At 40.0% G+C, this 18,391-nt stretch overlaps 1 protein-coding gene across 2 annotated transcripts in view; it reads left to right on the top strand.

The window, feature by feature from the left end:
* The window catches only part of CTNNA3 (catenin alpha 3), a 414,270-nt gene that overhangs the window by 306,555 nt on the left and 89,324 nt on the right, over positions 1-18,391 (top strand). For both annotated transcript variants that reach the window (XM_068140126.1, XM_068140124.1), the window contains exon 11: positions 10,146-10,302. In XM_068140126.1, coding sequence (XP_067996227.1) covers positions 10,146-10,302 — 157 coding nt within the window. The remainder of the gene's footprint in view (positions 1-10,145; positions 10,303-18,391) is intronic.

Here is an 18,391-nt window from a genome sequence, read left to right as displayed (position 1 = left end):
GGCAAAAACTGCCAAACCTCTTTGCAAGAAAATAACCCTGCAGCCTTCCTTTCATTGAATTTCAGTGATTTCAGCTCCATTGCTGAGCAGACACTCTGTCCCCTTGTCAGTGTCACTGATGATGTTGAACAGGACTGGACCCAGCACTGATCCCTGGGGAATTCCACTAATTACAAGTCTCCAGATGGACTTGGCACCATTGACCACCACTGTTTGGACTCTTATTTTGTAACCAGTTCCTAAACCACCTCACTGTTCGTCTATAGAATCTTAGAATCAATAAGGTTGGAAAAGACCTTCTATCCCACACTTTCTGAGCTTACTCACAAGGATGTTATGTGAGACAGTGTCAGAAGCCTGGACCTGATGATCTTCGAGGTCTTTTTCAACCTTGTTGATTCTATGATTCTAAGGTCAAAGTAGACTACATCCATTGTATTCTTTATTTAATACATCACTGTGTTCTGTATTCTTTCTTAATAGACTGATCATAACATTGTTACACATCCTGAAAGTTTTGCTCAAGCTTTAAATGTGAATATCTCAAATATTTTGTTGGTGGGTTTTTCCCTATAAGAATGAACAGGGGAATTAAGTCTTTCTTGTTATGATTTGCACTGAAATTGTTTAGTTCCTTTGGGTTTATATGGAGAGATACTTGCCTTTGCATTATTTTCTGTTAAGTCGATGGTAGGTTGTCCAGGGAGGTAGTTGCCAAATCTCTAGAGGTGTTCAAGGCCAGGCTGGATGAGGCCTTGAGCACAGGAGCCTAGTTGAAAGGTGTTCCTGCCCAGGGTGGGGAGGTTGGAGCAGATGATCTTTGAGGTCCCTTCCAAACTAAGCCATTCTAGGATTCTGTGATTTTATGATGCTGTGCATTTTTGAAGCTAGCACTTTACATTTCCTATATGTTTACTTCTTCAAGAGACAAAACTAATCATCTGTTTCACGTTACTTGCTCTGGTACATTAAGTGGTGGAGAACACTGAAGAAGTTTTTCTATTGGCCTTGTAAAATCTCCTCACCAATATCACTTTAATAACCACAATTGTTTCATCTTCTTGGTTGAACCGTCTGTGTGGCATCTGCTTTTATCTATCTTAATACCGTTTCCTTCAAATACAGCAGTCTTGTGCAAGGGCAAAAGTAATGGGGGAGAACATGGTAAATCAGTGAGATCTCTACCATCTGTTTATGAAGAGAGAAAACAGATGTTAGTATCTCTAACAGTATCAGACATCTTGTGTACCGTCTCCATCCTTTCAACTGAGAGATTAATTGAAAGTAGATGTCATGCCTTAATATTTCTAAAATTAAAGGAGAGATATTTTGGTGAAGTAACAAACTTTTTCTGTAGATTTTCACCGTGCTAGTGAAAATGGCCATTTTGGTGGTAGGGTGGAGTAACAGCAGGTTGAGCTGACAGTGACACAGTTTTGGTGTTAGAAGGTAATGTTTTTGATATTAGGAGAAAGCTGTTGTTACAGGCTACCAGGAGACATCACAAGGGAGAGTTGTTAGTCTAGAAGTCAAGTATCATAATGCTATCTGATCCTAACTGAATGGATGATCCTTTGTACTACCAGAACACTGCAGTCTAAAGGAAAGAGAATCTGCAGAAAACAAATATGTACAAAACCCAGTTGTGCTCCAATTTCTAGTCTGGCTGTCTGACAAGGACTTAAAATAATACAAAGAAGGAAACCTTTCTAATATGCTCTAGTATCGTTTACTGACAAGAATAAGGGTAGATTATAATCCTTTTCTGTTTGTGGGAGGTGAAGTTTGTTATTTTAAAATGATGATGAAGCATGTGGCATTTTTAGCTGGTCGAGGAATCCTAAAGCTGTTGGCCACCAAAAATGCATTGGAACATGTAATGCTTTATACAGATAGGCTTAATTAGGTATTTGCTTTGGCCTGAACTTCTCTAGTAGTTTCCATGTGGGGGTGCATGAATCTTAGATCCCCCTGAAAGTCTCATGTTGATTGTGACTACATGGCTGTTTTATGACAGTACTTGCAGAGAGAATAATTAACTACACAATGCCTTAAGGTTTTCAGTCTTAAATTTCCTCTTCCAGCATCTGTTGTGTCAGAATTCAATCCCCTAAAAATTCTACCCTGAGTAGCCCTAATTGGCAATACAGATTTTATCCTCTCTCCTGCTTGCACTGCCTGCAGTTAGTGAACATAAGACATGAGAATGGTCAAGTTTCTTAAAGTTGCTGGAGGGCATTTGCTGTAGATTGATACTGCACAAAGTGCTATGAATGCTTTATAAACAATTTATTTTTCCTTCTGCCTTTAAAACTTGTAAGTATTCTTCCTGGAAAGGTATTTCCTTTTTATCTCCTGAACTTCATCTTTTTTTGTGAATTTGTACGTTTTCCTAGGGTGTTACATTTTGTTGGTGACAGTCCTGCAGCAGAATGCCAGGGGAGGAAAGATGGAATAAACCATTATTATTAGAGATGACTTGTAATAAAAAAGCCCTACTGATTCTCAGGAGGAGGGTGGTCCTACATTAGGAAAGCTTAGAATAGTACAAAACAGCAAAATAATAACACTGTTAAGAGATGTAGTTTTGCCTGGATTTTGGAAGAGAGGGGTGGAGAGCAGAGAGAATATCACTAGCTATAAATAGCTATAGCATACAGTAGTAGGTGTAGAGAGTGTAGGCTGACAGGAGAACACACTCTTGTTGAAGCAAGAAACTAATGTCATTGATAAGTGTAACTTTATTCTATAGTGTCTGGCATATCCCCATTATCATTTGTTTACCTAATTTTGAAATGTTTTTCAGCTGAAATACTGGAAGTGCGATAGAAAGCCCCATGGGTGCTTCAGCATCCTGGAGGCAGCTGGTGGTGTAGATGGCAGGGAACAGGTGCAAGCACCTAGTCTGGCAAGCATCAAGGGAAGTGACTGAGGTAGAGGTAAATTTGATGGAGCCATAGATTCGATAGGGTGAGGCTACATGTTCCACCTTTTTTGTGCATGCATATATGGCCTTAGCTGCAGCTCAGGAACAAGTTTTTCAGCACTTTTTAGTGTCTTCAGCAAAAGCTTGGAAAGCAGAGGCACAAGAGTTATTGGGTTATGGGTTGTTTTTTTTGCTTGAATAGCCACTTTCTCCCTTCATCACTGATACAGGAGCAGACTTCAGTGATTTGAAGCAATTCTAGAACATCTCTGAGGGGAATGTCTGACCTGCAGAAGTGTGAAGAGGTGAATCTTAGAAGTTTTGGATGATTCATGTCTCTGAGCTTCCTGGTTTTTAAACTGAGCCTGTAAATGGTTTCTGTAGAAGTACTATCAAATTTAAGGCAGCCAATGACTATCTTTCTTCTGTTTCCATAATTTGTACCTGGAAACTAAAAGGCAAAGATAGATAATGTGATCATAGAATCATAGAATGGCTTAGGTTGGAAGGGACTCTCAGCTCAAAACCATTCCCACTTGTCATATCAGTAGACACCCTTATGTAAAGTCACTTTGCATCTTCCTGTAGAATCCCTTCAGATATTGCAAGGCAGCTCTAAAGACCCCTAGAGTCTTTTCTTCTCTAGGTTGAACAATCCCTGCTCCCTCAGCCTATCCTTATAGCAGAGGTGTTCTAGCCTATGGATCATTTTTGTGGTCCTCCTCTGGACTTGCTCCAACAGCTTTGTGTCTTTCTTGTGATGGGTGATCTGCAAGTAGATTTTCTGTTTTACATTTGCAGAATGATAAACACCAAATATATCTGGCAATTTGACTGTCTGCTTTACTAAACACTAAATTAAAAGGCATTAGGAAATGTATCAGTAAGAGTATCTTTGGAAGTAATAGTAAAAGTAGAAAGTACAGCAGCAGTTTGGTTTGCTCTTCTGAGTTAGAAAATTTCCCTTTATGAATCTAAAGCTGTCAACAGTATTTTAAACAGAATTATTTCAAGCAAAGTTTCCTTTCTAAATTCTTTGGACCTTGTCGTGTGATGCAATGTGCTAGGTAGAGGTGAACTCGTGTTTCTATTATGCATAAAACAGGGATAAGTTCTGTGTGCTTCTCATTATATCACTTCTTCTGTCTCTACTTTTGCTGGATAAATGCAAAATGAATTTTAAATCCATAACTGCAGTCACAGTAACATTGTGTTCTGATATAGTATCAGTGAAGCTCTTGAAGAATCCACTGTTGTTGTTGAGGCTTAATGTGTGTCTCTAAGGCAGAATTATTATCCATACACGCATAGTTTTATGGCAAAGATGTTTTCAGGGGGATTTTGTTTTCTGGGTAGAGAACTGCGTCCTTCCAACATTCTTTTAACCCATAGCTGAAGCCTGCGTATAAATATTCAGTGATGCTTCAAAAATCAGGTTGTTTCATCATTCTATTGGAGCTGTAGCTTGCCTCTTATTCTTGTTTTCAGTCAATACTCTGCTGGGGTTTCTGCAGGTAGAAAATATACAAAAAGACTAAAGACATCAGAAAAAATAGTAACAACACTAGAAAAAAGTAGTCATTGAATGGTGGGGAGCACACAACATAGTTACTGCTGGGTTCCCCTTTCAGAGGATGATAATGTGCATGGTATGCAAGGACTTATCTTGTGATTATGAGTCTCTGCACTTGGGCTTCAGAAATGGTTATTAGTAATAGCAGAAGAATAAAGATTCCTTCCTGAGGGGGAGGTGGAAAAAAAAAAAGGTATTTTTTTAAAGATTTCTTTTTATTTACCCTGAATCATCCTCATTGATTGGAAAGTAACAAGAGTTTGGTGTTCTTTGCACTTCTGTCAGCTTAGAGGGTGTACAGGCTGCCTTTGTGAAATACAGGACAGAAAATGAGAAGTAGGAGGAAATGTGGAAACGCTTAGCCTACCTTAATGTAATGCATACTGACACTGGCTGTATATTGTTTTCACCTTGCACTATCATCTTAATTCTTTTGGGTTTTGGTGGTGTTCGTTTGGCTGTAGAGAATTTTGCTTGAGAGAATTCTGGAAGGAAATTATTTGAGATATTTCACTAGGGAAGAAAATCAACCAATGCAAAAATGAAGTGCAAGGAGTTTTAGAACTGCAGTTGCTTCCCAAGAAGACAGGAGAAGGGACAGCTCATGGAGGAGAATGCTCTACAGACTCTTTGGTGCCCCCAGCATAAGAGGGACATGGAGCTGCTGGAGTGGATACAGAGGAGGCTATGGAGATGATCAGAGGGCTGGAGCACCTCTGCTGTGGCAACAGGCTGTGAAAGTTATGGCTGTTCAGCCTGGAGAGGGGAAGGCTCTGAGGAGACCTTAGATCAGCCTTCCAGGGGCAATGAGGGGAAATGACTCTCAGCTGGAAGAAGGGAGATTTAGTCTGGAGATTAGAAAGAAGTTCTTTACAGTGAGACACTAGAACAGGTTGCCCAGGAAGGTTGTGGATGTCCCCTCCCTGGAGGTGATCAAGGGCAGTTTGGATGAGGCCCATGGCAGAGGGGTGGGACTAGATGATGGGACTAGATGATCTTGAAGGTCCCTTCCAACCCAAACTGTTCTATGAATCTGTGAAATCTTACTACAATTCTGTGAGGAAACACTATGATGCTGATTCTTATGGGATGTTTACATTAATATGAAATATATTGTTGGAAATAAGCATTGTAGAGTCCTCCCTTGTTCCTGAATTTATAGAATGTACCTGATTTGTCATTGGGTATTTGCATAATGTTCATGATGCTCTTTTAATCTGCTAGCCTCTGGATCTTGCTGTATCTTCCAGCTATTCTTAGTGTTTTGGTTGTTGTTTCTCAAGCCTGTATTTCTCCCTGTACACCTTTACAGGATGAGAATTAGATTTGAGTTTTTCAGATGAGGTGATGCCATTATGGACACTGTGGGGTTGTACTGCTTTTCTTAGTCTGTTCTTAGGGGGTGTAGTGGTTTGAGCCTTAGCTGAGAGTTAAAAGCTCAAATGGGAAAAGGCTGAGAATCTCTTCCCCACTCCCCCCCCCCACCTCCTCCCTCCAAACAGGGAGAGGAGTTAAAAAAGGGGTAAGGAGCAAATCCACTAATCAGCAATCTGGAGTCAGCTTGGAAGTAGAGAGGCAAATAATTTTTTTTCTTCAAATTATATATATATAACAATAACAGGAAAAAACAAGGTTCACAAGGGCAAGGAACACAAATGGATGGGAGTGGGACAGAAAAAAAAAATAATACAAAACCAGTCTTTCTCTGAGGAGGTGCAGAGGCAGCAGGGAAAAGGATCAGGTCCGGCCACGTGGCTGAGGAGCAGGAGGGCAGCTGCAGTAGCTCTCATCCAGCAGAGGCAGGAGCCAAAAAGGAGACCCAACTGCTATGATGTCCTGCTTTTTATACCCTAGCTGGGCAGGGAGGGGGAAGTGGAACAGACTCAGCTTTCCCAGGGGGGAAACGCCCTTCAGGGAGTGTAAAGTACCCGCAAGCCCTCCACCCTGCTTGCTTCTTTTGTTTTCAGAAAGAGGCGTTAACCCACCACAGGGGGTTTTGTAGAGTACATGGAGAACTTAGTACTTCAGAGAGTTTTGGATTTCTGAAGAGTTCTATGAAAGCCATAGTGTTGGTGGCTTTCACTTTCTTTTTTTTCTAATAGGTTTTCCACATCTCTTCCAGACCTTACCATGTTCATAGATGCTGTAGGAAACACAGTGCAATGACATTTAGAAAAATTACTACTGAAGGAGATTGTCTGTAATGGTGACGGTTCTGTTTGAAATCCCAAAAGGGAATGATGAACTAGTTGGTTGCATTTAATACATTTTTACTAGGTTGTTTGTTTTTTCATGTTCCTGTTTTGGTTTGATTTTCTGCATAATATACTTTAAAATGTACATGAAATAACAGTTGTGGCATACGTGTTGAGCTTTACTGATGACACCGTTTGGGTTGGGTTTTGTCTTGTTTTGTTTTTCCCTCAGTATATAAAGTCAGTCCTTGTATGTGTTCATCTTACCAAATATTCCAAGGCTGTAATTGTGGTGTAGTTATGTTGCAATTGTTCTGGTTCCTTTGCAGTGGTATTTTTCTGGTGTAAAGCTTGATGCACGAGTGGTTACAAGGACCTCTCTGTTTAATATGTAGTGACAGTATGAGTTGGACTAAAAGTATACTTGCATATGAATTCAAATAAACAGAAGGTTAATGACATAATCTTCACTTCTGTGTTGTAATTTCAGTATCCAACTAACTGAAATGATAAATCTGGGTGTTGTGTTCAGAGACAGCTGATGGATGATCTTTGAAGTCTCTTCCAAACAGATATATTCTGTGATTCTTGAGAGCTTGCTTTGCCTGTGTGCTTTTAATTTATTTTCAAGGCTCTTGTCCAGTAGCTTGTAATAACATTGCAGAAATAAAATCATCTCATAATGGTTGGTGTTGAAGAAGCCTTCTCTCAAAAGCTGGAAGTTACATAATAATCTCAGAATAAGTAAATCCATATTTGCCTTTGTTAATAAGTTTTAGAAGTTATGTCATTATCAACCCAACTGCCTCCAGTGCAATCCCTTCTTCCTCCTTTAGATAGCTGCAAAAGAGGAAACAAAAGGATCAAACAGTAAGTTAGATGCTGGTGCTGCCAAAATAGAGATGGGAAATTGGACTTTAATTCAGAATCACAGAATGTTAAGGGTTGGGAGGGACCTTGAAAGATCATCTAGACTTCGAATTTTTATGTTGGAGAGTAATTTGTCCCAGGTATTTTAACCCTTGCACATAGTGCTTTAGGGTTGTATTCTTATTACTGCATCAGGGTTTTTTTCTGAGATTTTTGAATCTGTCTGAAGCAGTAGGTGCCTTAATCCTTTCTGAGTAGAATATAAAAACTAATCATCATCTGTTTACCACATCTTTCCACCTCTAAGTGTACCCTGTCAGTACTTGATAATGCTGTGAGATGGATGTTTTCCAGTGTGTTGTGAGAGAGAGCAGTGTGCTGTGGATGGCACTTTTGCCATTATTAGAGGAGTAGGGAAGTTTCTTGTGCATTCTTGTTTTCTCACCAGTGAATCACTTCTGATAAAATATTCACAGAACGCTTATAGTTGATTTTATTAATATAGCAAGTAATTTATTTGCTCTTGGAATGCACTTATCCCTTGGGTTCAATTTGTCTGTTATTTAGAGCTGCATTATCAACAGTATCTCAGTTGTATTTAATTATATTGATTAAAATACATTTTATGATTTACTGTTTTGTATACAAGATACTTAACTTTCAAAGGTCTTAAATTATTAGGGGATTTTTGTATTTTTGTTATTTTAATGGCTCTTCGTGGCAGATGCCAAAGCAATGGTGACATAGGAATATATATCCCTGAATGTTTTTTATCATTATAGTGTATTTATTCTTTTTGCATGCAGGTCTATTTTTTTGGGGTCATTAGTAAATATGGATGCCTTCTCACAGAGCTTGAAGATATCTGTATAGTTAATCTCCTGCACTGCATTTTTAAAGAGAAATATGAGGCACAGCTTGACAGAAACAAAATTCTGCACAATTTTCTGTTAGCAGTCTCCTAGTTTTGCTCGTCTAACTTTTCTTTAGTAGCAACCTTGTGACAGGGAATACTATTTCATGGCATTGCTGTGTTATCTGTTGATAATTATATGTTAATATTTCTATTACCTGTTATAACATATCCCTGAGAAGTGAGCCATTCTTGTCCCAGAAGGAGTCAGTGTTGATAACTAAATATGCATCATGTAATTATTCTGTAACCATGCATGACAGAACAGAATGAAAGAGTAATTCAGATTGAAAGGAACCTTAGGCTATCTATTGCCCAGCCTTCTGTTCCAAGCAAGTTCAGTGCTGAATTTCAAACTGGTTTTCTCTAAACTTTGATTGATCAGGTCTTGAAAATCTCCAAGAATGGAGCATCACAGAGTCACCTGTAAAAACAGGTAGCAATAGCTACCCAAGATCATAGAACTATGGCTTGAATGATAGAATGTTTTGGATTGAAAGAGACCTTGAAGATCATCTAGTTATCATAGTATCATAGTATCAGTCAGGGTTGGAAGGGACCACAAGGATCATCTAGTTCCAACCCCCCTGCCATGGGCAGGGACATGCACTGGACTCTTTCAAGCAGTTTCCTGCATGTGATAGGTAAAAATCTCAACCAAATGAAACTGATTACAAATTGAGCTTGTGATCCAGAACAGGGTCAAGAGGGTTGATATTACTGTGAAGACATATCAGATTGACTTAGAATGAGGAATTTCCTAGTTGTTATTCTTTAGTGCAATGATTTGTTTACAGTGGCATGATATACACAAATATTTCATGAATGCATAATGTCAGCACTGGGAACTAGGATGGTAGGTTGTTTTTATTTTCTCTGTTTTTTGCTTTACATGGTGTTTTGTTTTAAGACCATTCTCCTCTTGATAAATAAGCAATATTGGGAAGGGGGGAAAATGGTCAGTGTAATGTTGATGTGCAGCTTTTACTTGGGGTGTGTATTAGTTTAGTTTAAATAAGTGTTTGTAGAAATAACATTTACAAAAAGCCTCTGAATGAAGATCTATAGAAACAATCACTTTGTGATCCAGTATTTCCCTCTTTATGGTGGAACCTACCCTTTTTCTCTGAACATGGGTACTATTTTTAGGCCTAACTGACTTACAAATACCAGTCTACCATTTTTATGTAAATGTAATGTGTGTTAAGTCCTATAAGATCCTAGAAGAAGTGTGTGTTGTCCTGGGAAAAACAACTACTTCTATATGACAGAGGCTAATAATATGTCTTTTTGTGAAGATAATCTCTAATAAGTTCTGTGATAACATTTTTTAAAGAGTGAAAACTGAAATCTGAAGTAATGTGCGTGCCTTAAGTATATGTGAGTAAGAACTCCCTTGTATTAGTATCTTGCAACCTAGAATAGTACAAATTCTCCAAATAAATTGCTGGGATTTTTGCTGTCCTATTCCTTTACCTTTATGAAGCTAAAATGGAAGTTGGCCTAAGCAATATCTTACTGACATTCTTTTTGAGAAGGGAAACAAAAGCTGAGTAATGCTTTTGATTGAGCAGAAATCCTGCTCTGCAATTGTAAGTAAAATATAAAATGTTATTTGTGATGACACAATCATTTAGATGTTGGGCTTTGTGTTTATTTTTGGTACAGGTTATTAATGCTGCTTTAGCTCTTGCTGCCAGACCAAAAAGTCAAGCGGTGAAAGCCAACATGGAGATGTATAAAAGTACGTGGGAGAATCACATCCATGTTCTGACTGAAGCTGTGGATGATATAACAAGCATTGATGATTTTCTTGCTGTATCAGGTATGATAATTTTAAGGCTCTGATTATTCTTTTCTATGCTTTGAGAAGCCTCCTCCTAGACAAGGAAGTGCATGTGTATGTGGAAATGCAAACTAGGAGATTATCAAGGTGTCCTGTGTTCCAGTAGCCGTGGAATGCACTGTAGAATCTCCAGAGGTGTCAGTTACAAATACTTGTCAAGCAAAATCTGCTTATAAATCTCTTCACTGAAGACACTTAATAGCAGCAATATGTATTTACTGCAGCAGTGAATGTCTGCAACATATAAACAGAAGCTAGAAATTAGTCATTTAACTTATTACAGTTTAGAAATCCCAGTTCTATGTTTTTGACTTCTCTTAAGGTAATGTAACCTGGACAGGAAGAAAAAATTTCACTCCTGTTCATTAAATGTGGTTTAATTTTTGTGTTTTCTTATGACTGGTAGGCACTGATTGACAATACTGTAGTATGTGTGAGGAGCATGACACTGTTCTCAGGGAGTCAAACATTCATACATATACACACATTCATAATGTGTAATGGAAGATGGAATGTGTAATGGAAGATGGTATCTAATTACTTGGAAATTACTTGGTAATTAGGAAAGATGATGTGGGTTGGGTCTTTGTGTCATGTTTGAGAGGAAATTAATATGAGAACAGATTTATAATGGATCTAGTTTTTTCTACAGAAAATAGTACCCTATATCACGTGGAATTGAGGGCATATTGAGGGAAAAATATTTTCCAAATAACACATTTCAGTCAAATTGATACTGTGCTGTCTCAGAATGCTGTATAGTCACATCTGAATTGCATGGCTGAGTTTGCAGCCCTGACTGCATCTCCTGGCGGTGTCCTCACACAGCTCAGAAGGCAAATTGTATCCTGGGCTGTATCAATAGGAGTGTGGCCAGCAGGGCAACAGAGGTGATTCTGCCCCTTTACTCTACTCTTGTGAGACCCCACCTCGAATACTGTGTCCAGTTCTGGTATGCCCATCATAAGAAGAACACAGATTGGAGTGAGTGCAGAGGAGGGCCACAAAGAGGATCCAAGGGCTGGAACACCTCTGCTGTGAGGCCAGGCTGTGGGAGCTGGGGTGAGCCTAGAGAAGACTCTGGGGGAACCTTAGAGCTGCCTTGCAATACCTGAAGGGATCCTACAGGAAGGCTGGAGAGGGACGTTTCATAAGGGTGTCTAGCAATAGGACAAGGGGGAAGGGTTTAAAGCTGAGGGAGAATAGGTTTAGACTGGATCTTAGAAGAAGTTTGTCAGTATGAGGGTGGTGAGATTCTGGGAGTGGTTGCCCAAGGAGATTGTGGATGCCTCTTCCCTGGATGCATTCAAGGCCAGGTTGGATGAGGCCTTGAGCTGTCAAGTCTAGCTGAGAGGTGTCCCTGCCCATGGCGGGGGAGGTTGGAGTAGATGATCTCTAAGGTCTCTTCCAACCTAAGCCATTGTAGGATTCTTGTTTATTCCTAAATCTCTTCAGTTCTCTAGTATTGTACATTTCCACTGAAAATATAGTATTTCTTTTTTCTCTCACCATGAAATCTTCAAATTCTTACTTTCAGAATTTATCTTCTGAGACTTCTAGAATCTCCTTCCTCCCTATATTCCCATTCTCGTTAAAAAAAAAACCCAAACAAGCAAAACTACCAACAAACAAACTGAAAAAAACACCTGCAACATTCCTGTATGTACCTAACGCTGTTAAACTTTAATGCTTTGTCATCTAATTTGGTGGAACAACTTGCAAACAGTAACATTGTCTGTCATCTCTGCACTTTATCCAGATGCACTTTATTCTGTTGTTTTTATTCAGTGATTTAGGAATGTATGTTAGCTCTCATCTTGCTCAACACCTACACTAAGTCTGCATTAAGGAAGGTGCTAGTCTGAGGTTGCTGCAGTTGAGGTAGCTCTCTGGCAGAACCTTTTATGCTTTACTAGTCACTTGTTCTTTGCCAAAACACACAGTTGGGCTTAAGTAATGGACAGAGGGTTAGATGTAAATTGGGCTAACGTGTCCAGAGAAGGGCCACAAGGATGATCAGAGGGCTGGAGCACCTCTCCTATGAGGACAGACTGAAGGAGTTGGGGCTGTTCAGTCTGCAGAAGAGAAGGCTCTGAGGTGACCTAATTGTGGCCTTCCAGTATCTGAAAGGGGCCTACAGGAAGGCTGGGGAAGGACTTCTCAGGATCTCAGGTAGTGATAGGACTAGGGGGAATGGAATGAAGCTGGAGGTGGGGAGATTCAGGCTAGATGTGAGGAGGAGGTTCTTCACCATGAGAGTGGTGAAACCCTGGAATGGGTTGTCCAGGGAGGTGGTTGAGGCCCCGTCCCTGGAGGTGTTTAAGCCCAGGCTGGATGAGGCTCTGTCCAGCCTGATGTAGTGTGGGGTGTCCCTGCCCATGGCAGGGGCGTTGGAACTAGATGATCCTTGTGGTTCCTTCCAACCCTGAATGATACTATGATACTATGATTACTATGTTACTTTGTTGTCTTAGGGGTTTTAAATTTTGCCTCTGGAGTTAAGTCTTTCTGATAGGCTTTTTTACTTATTTTTTTTGCTTTAATTTTAAAAGTCTGTCTGTGAACACCAAGTGTTGTCTTAGATAAGCAAGTTTGATGAGTGAAATAATTTGCATTGCAGAACAGCTTTCTCAGAGACCACCCAGTAGATCTTAAGAAGCATCACTTATTTCCTACCTGTATCTTCTAGCAAATATTGAGGGATCTTGTAGGAAGAGTGAGGGCTGTTGGAACATCTCAAACTTTGTTACTTTGGATATTTACATTAATTTTGCTGCTGTAGTACTATAATAAAGTTCCATGAACTCATCAAAGCCATGAATAATACTGTTAGGGCTGTTCACTTCAAGTCATGTATCACTGCAGTTACAGAACTAATTGCATGTTTATGGATTTCTCTGTGTGATCAAATTTCTGTGAGTAAAACTCTCTCATCTCTCTTCTAATTACTCTCAATTTATTGTAGTTGGACTTTACCTGTGTCCTAATTGAGCACATGGGTATTAGATGAACCCAGGACTTGGCTTTGAAGAGATTGTTTCTGTTAACTACAGATGCTTTTTTATTGACCCCTGAAGGAAAACAGAACTTAGGCTGTTCACAGAATACTAGTCTTTTAAAAAATATCAGATCATTAAAAGCACAAAATAAGTGCATGCCATATGTAACAAGTGAAGATGGTTGTCTTTAGCTAATCTGTGTGTTTAAAAGTGAGAGATTAAGAAAAATATAAATTATTCATTAATTTGGCTCCACCTCCCATGTAACTATATACAAAATTTATAAAGGTTCAGTATTCAGCTGGGAAATATCTTCACAGTAGGAATGGTTACAAATAGTTTGAGAACAGTGTTTGAAAAGAGGCAAATCCAAAGGCAGTAAATATTACCCACTAACAAAAGGAAGGAAGTTCCCAGAGACTTTAGAACTTATCAGTTACTCACAGTGCTGCTTGCTGATTGTGGGAATTCCTCTTTTGTCTCTTTTTATTGGAAAAATGTTCCTGAACTTCTGCTGCTTATAATGTACCATTTGTGGGGGACAAAGACCCAAGAAAGAAGAACCTCATGCTCTGCTGCTCACCTATTTTATCCAGCCAGGCTAATTTTTGTTGGATTGTCACCAGAGAGCATGTCCAATAGCCAAAAATAAAAGGCCAGAAACTGATAACCATCAGTTCTCTGCCAAAACATGCCCAAACACTCCCAGACTTGACCCTGCACAGGGTCTGTGCCTGGCAGGACATATGGCTTGGGGGAAGGGCCCATGTGAATCCACTGAGCCACAGGTCTGGGAGGGTGAGGTCTCTCTCCTGGCTCCCTTCATCCCAGCTTCTCTGTTTCCCCCATTCCATCTTTTCAGGGCAGGGAGGCAGTTTGGGTGTACTTGCCAGTGTGGCACAGTGGAATCATAGCATCAAAAAGGTTGGAAAAGACCTCAGAGACCATCAAGTCCAACCTATTACCCAATACCTAACACCTCATGACTAACTAAACCATGGATTCAAGTGCCACATCCAATCCTTTTGTGAACACCTCCAGGGACAGTGACTCCACCACTTCCCTGGGCAGTCCATTCCAATGGCCAATAACTCTTTCTGTGTAACTCTTTCTCCTCACCTCAAGCCTAAACTTCCCCTGGCACAGCTTGAGACTGGGTCCTCTTGTTCTGTTTCTGGTTGCCTGGGAGAAGAGACCATCTCCCACCTGTCTATAACCTCCTTCCAGGCAGTTGTAGAGAGCAATAAGGTCCCCCCTGAGCCTCCTCTTCTCCAGAAGCAGACAAGACAGGGGCTGTGACCATCAGAGATCTCGACCATTGTAGTTAGATCCACTGTGTATTTGCCCAAAATTCCTGTCCTTTGCCAAAGGAGGCAGAAGCCAATGCACTGTTACAACATATGTGTACTTCCTTTAAACACCACATGCAGGTTTGGTTTAGAAATCTTGTGCTACTTGTATCTGTATTTATATGCCACTTACCTGTACTAGGACACCCTGCTTTGTTTTCATAAGTGCACATGTGAGCTTGAATCACAAAATCTTGCAATATTCTGTTGGTTGCCCTTAATTGCTTCTGCTGCTGGGCACTCTGGGAGTCCTTTAAGCCTGTCCAGAGTGTCAGTGGTGCTTCTTATCTCTTGGTTTTACTGCCCATTTAATAGGTAAGCAGTGCAATTTCTTGACCAGTCCCTCCATGCGCTTCTTGGTAAATGCCATTTCGATGATAGTGGATAGGCTTGTGTTTTTGTTGGGTTTTTTTCTGGTGGAAGTGGAAGCCTTTGTCCTGGTTCCTGTTGAACTGTTGTGTAAACTGCAATCACACAAGAACCTTTTTCATGTTTCTTATTAAGTGCTTTTTGTTTAAAAAACACAAAGAAAAACTCTCCAAAAGCTCTTAGAAAACAGTTACAGGTGGGAGAATATATTTTTTACTGCTTACAAAGGAAAACATTATCATGTACCTTTACCTGTACTATCTATTTGTTGTTAAGCTTAAAAGCTTATTTAAGCTTACTTAAAAGCTCCTATCAGTCAGGACTCTGGCATTAAGGGATCTAAGGTGTTCAATGGTGCCGATTTGAAAAGTTGAGCTAAATCTTCTTTTAACCTTGTAACATTGCTACATCTTCTGTTATGCTAAAAACCTGCAGTTGGTGAATAGCATTCAAATACAATGAATCCTAATGGCAGGCCTCAGTCTGTAAGGATTTGGCATTACATTTTCAATTTTGATTTCAAATTGCTGTGGACACTTAAGAGTCATTGAGGTGGCAGTCTGGACAGTGAAGTCACCTTAAATGATCTGTAAAATATACTGCAAATTCTTGGGCAAGGAGGAAGGGAATGATTCAGATTTCTGAATTTCTTATCTCTCTTGATATAATTAGTTTTCCATCAGTGGTTTAAAGTTCTGCTTCAGTTTATTACTGCCTTTCCAGTCTATGTGGCATGTTTACAAATAAAAGCATCATAAAAATTGCCAGTTACAGATTCACTCTTATAGCTATGAAGATAGTGGGGAAAGAACCCAGGTGATGTTCAGAGACTTAAGATTATATGTAATATTTTCATGCCTGCTTTTTGCACCTGCAATAGTGAAATGCCATGCCATGCTTTTTGAAAGAGAATAAATATAAAAATCTAAGTAGACATGCATGCACTTAGTTATGGTAAAACAATATTCAAAAAGGAAGGTAAATTACACAGGAGGTTTCCATACCATTTATCTCAAGTTTATTTGGGCAAGCTATATTATTGTTCAGAATAAATATGAATTCTCTAAACTGAGATAGTTAAGCTCCCTCTTCATGATTCTCACCAGGAGTGTAAGAAAATGGCTTTGAATTTTTCCCTTCTTGATCAGAACTAAGAAAGGCTTGATGTGTGTTTCCCTGCATATGCAAAGTCTGCATCTGCTGGTATAGCTGTCTTCGGTAATCAGTTTAATGACTGTGCAGGGTTACACCCATGCTGGGCAGAGGGCTGGGAGAGCCCTGCTTTTTCTCGGGGGGGCAAAAGAAACCTGATCCAGGTGAACAGGGAAGGACTTGGTTTCCCCCTCCCAGGAGGAGGGGTCGCCTGGGTCAAAGGTGGTCTATTCCACTCCCCCTTCCTGTTCAGCAAGCCTATAAAAAGGAGAACACTGCTGCCATTTGCCCTCTTTTTTTCTGCCTTGCCTGCTTGAGAGGACCAGCAGCTGCAGCCAGTCTCTTGGTTCTTCCACATGGTCAGGCCTGATCTTTTCCCTACTGCATCCATGTTTCTCTGAAGGACTGAAAGCCACATACATCCAGGGAAATATAAGGTCATTCAAGTTTGGTTTTGTATATTTTCCTATTCACCTTTCTTCCATACCCTTGTACTGCTTACCCTGTTACTGCTGTATATATATTTTACTAAAAAATGTACAACTTTGTCCTTGATAGGTATATCCCCTACTGTCTTTGCCTTCATAACAGTATGGAATTGTTACTTCAGCAGTTTAGAGATGTGTGTTGTAAAGAAGTGGGACTTTCTAATTTTAGTCCTGCTGTTTACTGAAGTGGATGACTTTAAATGGAGCTAAGGACAAGAACTGTTCACGGAAGGCCAGTGACATCCTGGGGTGGATTAGAAGGGTTAGTAGGTCGAGAGAGGTTCTCCTCCTCCTGTACTCTGTCCTGGTGAGGCCACATCTGGAACTCTATGTCCAGTTCTGGGCCCCGCAGTTCAAGAAGGAATTCAGGGAACTGCTTGAAAGAGTCCAGTGCAGAGCCATAAGGATGATGAAGTGAGTAGAGCTCATGAGGAAAGGCTAAGGGAACTGGGTCTCTTTTCCTTGGAGAGGAGACTGAAGGGTGACCTCATTCATGTTTATAAAGATGTGAAGGAGGAGTGTCGAGAGGACGGAGCCAGGCTCTTCTCAGTGATAGGACAAAGGGCAACAGGTGCAAGCTGAAGTACAGGAGATTCCACATGAACAGAAGGAAAAACTTTTTCATTCTGAGGGTGCTGGAGACCTGGAGCAGGCTGCCCAGAGAGGTTGTGGTCTCCTTCTCTGGAGACATTCAAAACTTGCCTGGATGTGTTCATGTGAGACCTGCTCTAGGTGTTCTGATCTGGCAGGGGGTTGCGCTCCATGATCCCTGGAGGTCCCTTCCAACCCCTATGATTCCAACCCCTGTGATTCTGTGATGTAGGGATGTTTTTCACTCTACACGTTAATTTGACTATATTGAGAGCAATCTGTTTTGTAGACTGATCACTTGGTACTGTGAGAGCTGTCTTCAATTCTTAGTTGTCAAGTTCAAACATCCAAAACAAGTTTCCTAATTCCAGATTTCTGTACCTGTTACTAAGGTTATGGAAATATTTTAGTCATGAACAACTTGCAGAGCTGTAGAGGATAAGAGCAAATCAGGTGTGGAAAGTCGTTCAATAAGTAGGTTGGATGTAAGAGCAAAGTGCTGGAACTCAGCAGGGACTTACTCATTCAGGTTATTTAAAGTTTCCATCCACAAACTGAAATTTTCTGTTGAATTCTTGCACACTTCTTGCTGAATTTCAGTAAGTTGTTGCTGAGACCTAGCTACCTGTGAAATTCATTTCTGATGACAAGTTTTACAAACTTGGCTGAGTTCAGATTTGACAGCCTTTGGAGCATGGTCCAAGATGCATAGGTTTGATGCAGATTGAGATTAATCTTTTGTGTGTTTATTTTCGAACAGCTTGGTTGCTAATAGCTTTCCAGCTGCAGCTGTGGCACTAGCTTTTAATGGTTTTGTGCAGTTTTGCTGGAATTGATTTGCTTGCTTTTTGTAATGAGGCCTACTGGAAACACAGACAAGTGTTCAAAAAATGTTACCCAAGTAAGCATAATCAAATGATAAGGGAAAATTTATGATCAGTGGCACTGAGAGTTTAAAGTGACACCACTGTTGTACATGATGACAATGTTTCTGATTCTAGAATATGATACAAAATCTTCATCTAGTAAAGCAGATTCCAGTTGTATTGTAGTTCTGAAACTTCTGGTGTGTGCTTTTATAGTTGAAATTTAGCCAGCTAGGCTATTGTGCAGCATGTCA

The sequence above is a fragment of the Melanerpes formicivorus genome, unplaced genomic scaffold (assembly GCF_026170545.1).
Source record: "Melanerpes formicivorus ecotype bairdi unplaced genomic scaffold, bMelFor1.0.p_v2 SCAF_6, whole genome shotgun sequence".
Taxonomy (NCBI): domain Eukaryota; kingdom Metazoa; phylum Chordata; class Aves; order Piciformes; family Picidae; genus Melanerpes; species Melanerpes formicivorus.
Note: the sequence above shows the minus strand (reverse complement) of the source record. Positions and strands in the feature narration are given on the sequence as shown.